The sequence below is a fragment of the Colobus angolensis genome, unplaced genomic scaffold (genome assembly GCF_000951035.1).
Source record: "Colobus angolensis palliatus isolate OR3802 unplaced genomic scaffold, Cang.pa_1.0 Scaffold30, whole genome shotgun sequence".
In the NCBI taxonomy this organism is placed as follows: Eukaryota; Metazoa; Chordata; class Mammalia; order Primates; family Cercopithecidae; genus Colobus; species Colobus angolensis.
This window is the reverse complement of record NW_012116266.1, coordinates 8901027-8908409: the sequence shown is the minus strand read 5'-3', so window position 1 is coordinate 8908409 and position 7383 is coordinate 8901027. Positions and strand designations below refer to the sequence as shown.

The window sequence follows — 7383 nt, the reverse complement described above, 5'->3', positions numbered from 1 at the left end:
TGATCCGCCTGCCTTGGCCTCCCAAAGTGCTGGGATTACAGGTGTGAGCCACCGCGCCCGGCCAGCCTTAAGATTTTCTATGGTTCAGATAATATGAGCAAGTTTCCAATGTGTTTCAAAAACTTGAAGGCGTTTATAAATCCTATTGAGAAAGTGGATTTCAGCATACCAGATACTGTTTATACATACGTAATATTAATTAAGTCTTGAGTGCAGTGAAAACCTAAGCTGTACAGAATTGTCTCCCTCTACAGATTTCTGAAAGGATGGTGCTTCCAAAACATACTTACTATTCTATTGTAAATTACAGGATCAATGAAGCTTAAGATCTGATCTGTTTTTGTTTCTTGTTTGTGTGATTGATGTTTTTGAGGTGAAAACGTTCACCCCCTCCAGCCAAAGAATATTGGCTTTAGATCTCAAGTTTTAAGGCTTTGTTCGTAATGAAAGACTTTGAAATGTTAATGAGACTATATGTAAAACGCATTTCAACACTTGCTGATGCAAAGTATTCATTTCCATGCACATTTGCATGAGTGTAAACTCAGAATTTATTGATGATCTTGCACCTGCATTCCTGTTTTAGGGCCCATTTATATCTATGTCTACAAAATCTTTTGTTTGGTATGAATGCCCAAGTTCTACTTAATCAAAAAGAACAGTGACCCCTAATTGTCACCAGTGTCACAACTGATCATGAAGAAAAGTCAGATCTGTTGGACTGTGTCATCACTGAGGGTCTAATGACCCCTTTACTAGCTGCTTTTCAAGTCTGGGCCTTCAGATTTTTATTACTATTATTATTATTATTATTTTGATGAGATGGGGTCTTGCTTTGTTGCCCAGGCAAGTCTTAAACTCCTAAGTCAAGCAATCCTCCTGCCTCAGCCTCCCAAAGTGCTAAGATAACAGGTGTGAGCCACTGCGCCTGGCACAGAATTAATTTTTTTATTTTAGTTTGCAAGAAGAACGTACCTCATTTCATCTTCCTACTTGAATTGTTTTCTCATGCTGCAGATGTTAGTCCCATCCATATGTTGAATTATAATGGCAAACAAATAACATAACCAATCGAAGGTATGGATCCTAAACAGTCTTAAGTGACCCCTGTGGAAAAGGAACTTCCATCCTTCTTTAGATATTCCCTTTAAGTAACAGATTCATTCATTCATTGAATTCTTCACTCAGCAAGCATATTGCATACCTCTTGTGTACCAAGCAGGCACGAGGTGCCATGGACACGAAGAACTACATAGTGCAGTTCACACCGTAGTCCCAAGAGTGATTGGAGATGCTCGCAGGAAACAGATGGGTAACATTAATTTGCCAAATGGGGCAGGGAGAAACCGTGGCACACTGGACACCCAACTCCATCTAAAGAGGGCAGTGGCTTCTTGGCTTCAGCCACTTGTCACCATGTAGGAATGTTGACCAACTATGGCCAGAAATTCCAGTACTTTAAGAGATGCCAGAGAGCCAGCTTTCAAGTGGAATCTTCTGATTTTTAAATGTGGGCAATTGATTTGTAAATGTAATGTGTGGACCAAACAAGACATATGTACTCTGGCTGAAAATGATAGTGAACCACCTTTTTGTGACCTTTGGTCCAACTGGGTGTCCTGAAACATCATTTAGCAATATGATGTCTACATTGAGTTGAAACTTCCTTTCACTCTCATCATTCAGACAAGTTTTTCACTAGCTCCTTTGTATTCAGAAAGACTATTAGGCACAGATCTGTCTGCCCAGCCACATGGTATTGTAAATGGGGGCCAGGAGGAGCCCCAGTTAAATAATCAAAGCATGATTAGCATAGTTTGGCAGATGATAAAGCTGTATGAGTTATAGACTAATTATTAACATCTCAGTATTGATATCAGCATAAAAAGATAATCTCTTGGGGCCGGGCACAGTGGCTCACGCCTGTAATCCCAGCACTTTGGGAGGCCAAGGCAGGCAGATCATGAGGTCAGGAGATTGAGACCATCCTGGCTAACACGGTGAAACCCCATCTCTACTAAAAATACAAAAAATTAGCCAGGCATGGGGGCGGGCCCCTGTAGTCCCAGCTACTCAGGAGGCTGAGGCAGGAGAATGGCATGAACCTGGGAGGCAGAGCTTGCAGTGAGCTGAGACCACGCCACTGCACTCCAGCCTAGACAACAGAGCGAGACTCCGTCTCAAAAAAAAAAAAAAGAAATGCCTTTCAGTCTGTCTAAAGAATGGTTTCTGATTTGCAGGGAATCTTAACTCTTGATGGATTCTGTACTTCTTTTTGGGCTTTTGCGGTGACTACCTTTTGACATTTTGTATAATAAGAACTGTTAAAATCAGAAATCTTATTGTTTGGCCCTGCATGTGTGCTGTGATTCTGGTCTAATAAAGCAGTTGATCCTTGTTCAGCCAAGCATAGAATGTGATTCCGACATGCATGTCATCTTAGATGAACACGTTTTTTCTTATAACTCAAAAAGCTTGTCCCGAAGAAATGAAGGCAATTCATATGAGTCAAATTAGAGAGCCACAAGTCTATCTATCGAAAGATCCAACTTCATATTTAAATCTCATCCTGTGTGTCTGTATTGATTGCTTCTGAGCACCATAATCTTTTGGGAAACACGGGTATACACACACAGACACAAACTAACTGATAGGCTACTACATCTATTTGAACCTTTAGTTCATCTGAAGATGTGGGAAAATGTTGGAGCCAGAGTACTCCCCAGTGTCTTCTCTACATGTGCAGGTGCTAAAAAATTCACACGAATCTAGTTCTAGCTGGCCTAACTCACTCTCGAAATTTTTCCATTGGGGACACTTATAGAAAGACCTAAGACACTCTGGGGTAGAACTTCTGTTTCTTTCCTGAATGGAAACATATCTGCAGAGTATCAAAAGCAGAGACATTTTTGGCTCACAAAAAAACTAATAAAGTTAGAGTTTTATGTCAGATTCCAATAACATAACTAGTCACCCTAAGTGAGTATGTGTTAAAGTTCAAGAGGGCTGCTGCTGTTAAAGTTTAATAGTGCAGCACATATAGAATGATTTCTGCTTAGTGAACTTCCTGTCTTTGCAGTATCACTCGGAGAGGATTTTAATAAGTGTTGTTTTTCAGAGACCGTTGTTCAGAGTAACAAACTTCAAAAGTCTAAATTCCGTAAGTGAGGTCATACACCAGTGGAGAAAATGTAGAGTGGGAATGTACAGTGAATCAGAAGGGACTGTATTTGGCTTGGGGATTGGTGGAGGAGGACAGGAGGAACTGGGTTGTTGGTAATAGGCACAGAGGTGAACCCGCCTCTGTGACCAACTCAGAAAACACAGTCATGGTCCAACAGAGCAATCAGTCTGTGGAGCGAGAACTGATTCCAAGAAATTAGGTTATTTAATATGTTTCAATCTCTGGCCCTAATGTATGACTCCTCCTTATTTGGCAGTGGAAATCCTGACTGCTCGTCAGAAGAAAGCAGAAGAACTAAAGAGACTCACTGACCTCGCCAGTCAGATGGCAGAGATGCAGCTGGCTGAACTCAGGGCAGAAATTAAGGTCAGTTCTAAAATATCACAGCCTGAACCCTGAGCCAGAGAGCTGATCCCCATTATGTTTGTTTTGCATCCACAGAGTTCTGCTCTCTGAGGATCTAACATCTGCACCCAGCTCTTTTCCACAGGGTGGAAATAGAGAACACAGAAGGGGGACGGCCCACGTAATCACTGTGTTTAAGTGTAATGTGCTTTGAAGAAATGTGTAAATCCAAAGGAGAGGTACAAGCTGTTTTGTCAGTCAGTAGAGACCGACCCAAATAAAGTAACTTGACCATGAATTATAGCTGGGATGGGGGACATTGTTTTCACACACTGTGATTTGTAGGTTGCATATGAACGCATCCACAGATGCGTACACACACGCGAAGCATGAACGTAGTGTAACGGTGAAGATTAGAAAGCATGCGGACTGTGGAGATTTCTTTCCTAATATTCTTTTCTCATTTAGTTGCATTTGTATTAAGAATACTATCCATAAATACGTATTTATTAGATTCCTTCATTGACAAGCAACAGAAAGTGACCCTGGCTAACCTCAAGGACAAGTAGAATTTGAAAGGATGTGAGTGTAGCTCACCAAAGCAGAGCACTATCTGAAAGCTCAGGTCAACAATTAGGTAGGAACTGGGGTGGTTCAGATAAAATAAATAATCACTAGACACGCTGTCATGGGACCATCAGCCCTGTACCACCCCACTTGGCTCGGATCCCTAAGAGAGAGGCTCTGATTGGTCTCTACTTGGGTCACGTCCATCATTTAGCCAAGAGAGGGTGTGACATCTTGATCGCCAGACCCACCAAGACTATGGATCTTTGAAACTGCATCAGGGTACAGTTATCAGAAGGGGAAATGGTTACCAGGAGGGCAAGTGTAAGTGTTTACAACAAAATAGGAAGAAATTTTAAAATTCCCCTTATCCTCTTTTTCACCCAGTATACTACACACACACACACACACACACACACGCCTTCCAGCTTCATACCCACTTCCAGGAAACTAGAGTGGTTGCAAGACACAGCTGCTGCTAGCTTTGAAAGTAAAATTGCAAACTGTTGCATAAAACTGCTTGGCAATGATAGACAGTGGCAGGTGACTTTTCAACTCTCTCCCTCCTGGTTAGGCATGAAAGCAGGCCCCATGGGGAAGAGGACCTCACCCGAGGGTGCTGAGGGTGTCAGTGGCCTTTCCACCTTCTCTGTTCTGGCCTGTGTGGCCTCTCAGCCAGCCAATTGCAGTGGTCTCCTCACTAGTCTCTCTGCCTACACTGTCTCCCTCCAGCCTTGTAGTCCACTAAGACCAGACTTAAACTCCCAAAGCAGTTATCTCCTTCCCCTCAGAAAGAAATTCACAACTGGACTTCAGTATATATTCTGACTTCCATCTCTCTCTACAAAAATCCCAGCTTGTTAGAACATCAAGTAAGAAATATAAAATTGCCAGCTTCCTGGTCTATTGAAATCAACTCATCTTCCGAGTTTCATTTCTGCCTATCAAAATCCCACCCATCATAAAATGGTTAGTAGCACAGGCTTTGGAGTGAAGCAGTCCAGCTGCAAAATTTTCCATTTCTGTGACCTGGGATAAGTTATGTGTTCTCTTAGATTCTTAGAACCTCAATTCCCCCATCTGTACAACAGAGGTAATAATAGTACTGACTTCGTAATACTGTGATCAGATGAAACGAGATTATCTGGTAAGAATTTGGCCAGTGCCTGGTAAGTGTTCAATGATTTTTTCAGTGTTCCCTCTTACATAACTCTTTCCCCATAGACCTCAGTAGGAAGTAATTTCTTCCTCTTTTATATTCCTAAAGCACCAACCACATTCCACCTTGTACTGTAGTTAATGGTATCTGTTTTCCTTGCCATTGCTAAACTCCCTGGTAAACTCAGGAAGAGACTGAGTCAGTTATTTCTGTATTTCTCACCGTTGTCTTCTACACATAGATCTTAATTTTAAATGAATTGAAAAATAATCTTTCTCACTTCTTTTCACACCACTTGAAATTCTGCCGTTTAAAATAATATCTTCCAGACACTAAAGGCTTGGTGGACTTCCCAGTTCCCTATTAAAATAGGGATGGGGGTCTAGGAAGGAGGACATGTTTTCTCTTGATGGTTAATACCTTAGCAGGCATTTGGCCAAACTCAGAAGACCTGCCAGAACGCAATTCAGAAAATTACTAGGAGGGCGAGGGGTGCTAAAAGCTTAAATAGATGAGTCAGACACACATTCCGTGTAGGCCCAAACGAGAAACACAGGCCCCTCACCTATTCCCCAGGCAGGAAGATGATCATTCCCTAGCCAGGTCAGGACTAAGACTGAGCATGGAGCCTCCCAGCAACAGGGCTGGAAAGATCCCCCCCAGGTCAGCACTGCCGTGGACACCGGAAGAGCAGAGTGAATGCATCCACAGGGTGCCTCGGTCATTTCTGTAATCATGGGGCTCCTGCTTTCCATCTCTTTCCTCCAGCACTTTGTCAGCGAGCGTAAATATGATGAAGAGCTCGGGAAAGCTGCCCGGTTCTCCTGTGACATCGAACAGCTGAAGGCCCAAATCATGCTCTGCGGAGAAAGTGAGTTTTGCATACTTGCTAAATAATTCTGTGTGAGTAACCTTGGTGCTATCTGGAGTTGCTATTGGAAATGTCAGGTGTGCAGTCCCCCCAGGGTAGTAACATGAGGTCTAAAGAGATTTAATGATCTAAGCTTATGACACAAGTCACCAGAAATGTCGAGATTTGAACTTAGAGTCTTCAAATGCCACTGCCCATCAGTAACTCCCCAGGATTTATTAAGTGGAACAGAACAGGTCAACTAGTTTATACCTTTTGCAAACTTTTATGAAGCACTTCCAGTTAAACTGCTTCTCTGATTTCAGACAGCCCTGGTTCCACAGAAACTCGTTAGGCAGAGCGTGAGTCTTCCTAACATGTCAGGGAACAATCAGTTATTGTTGTGCAGGGCCCAGCTGTTGCACGGGCCCCTCAGCAGTGCCCTGAGCCTCGGCCCTTGGTTCTCTGTGCTGAGTGAGGCTACAGATAATGAAAGACTTCACTCAGCCATTAGCTTTAGTCTTGTTCCCTATTAAGCCTTAATTAGAGCAGCTAATGTGCAACAAAATTGGCTGCTATATTTTTCCCCCACACCAGCCCACCCACAAGGGGAGGTGGGAATGAGCACTGAAGCGGCTTTAAGGATGGCCGCAAGGAGGAGAGGACTAGTGAATGATGCAGAAGTCCACAGCCTCGCAGTCAGCTGAAAAATTAAGATTTGGCTACACTGCCTATCATGATATAATTAACTATACTATACTACACTGCATACATATATAGTAATACAATTTGCTTTTATCACTTCACAATCTATGGTAGACATTTTTTCATATCAATATATTTAACTAGTCATTTATCTAAGTATAATTGATGTCACCAGTCTTCTGGTTGCTGCATTTAGATTGCTTCCAGTTTTTCACCATTAAAATAACACTGCTGATCACCTGAGGCCAGGAGTTCGAGGCCAGCCTGGCCAATGTGGTAAAACCCCCGTCTCTACTAAAAATAACAAAAATTAGCTGGGCGTGGTGGCAGGCACCTGTAAACCCAGCTACTAGGGAGGCTGAGGCAGGAGAATTGCTTGAGCCAGGACCCAGGAGGCAGAGATTGCAGCGAGTGGAGATCACACCACTGCATTCCAACCTGGGCAACAGAGCAAGACTCCATCTTAAATAATTAATTAATTAATTAATTAATTAACACTGCTGCGAGCATCCTTGTCCACACATCCTTGCCAATTATTTGATTTTCTGACTGCATTTTTATTTATTTTTTTTT

At 42.5% G+C, this 7383-nt stretch overlaps 1 protein-coding gene across 5 annotated transcripts in view; it reads left to right on the top strand.

The window, feature by feature from the left end:
- The window catches only part of SPATS2L (spermatogenesis associated, serine-rich 2-like), a 172750-nt gene that overhangs the window by 157549 nt on the left and 7818 nt on the right, over positions 1 to 7383 (top strand). For all 5 annotated transcript variants that reach the window (XM_011949962.1, XM_011949961.1, XM_011949959.1 and 2 more), the window contains 2 exons: positions 3441 to 3550; positions 6024 to 6126. In XM_011949962.1, the coding sequence (XP_011805352.1) occupies positions 3441 to 3550; positions 6024 to 6126 (213 nt within the window). The remainder of the gene's footprint in view (positions 1 to 3440; positions 3551 to 6023; positions 6127 to 7383) is intronic.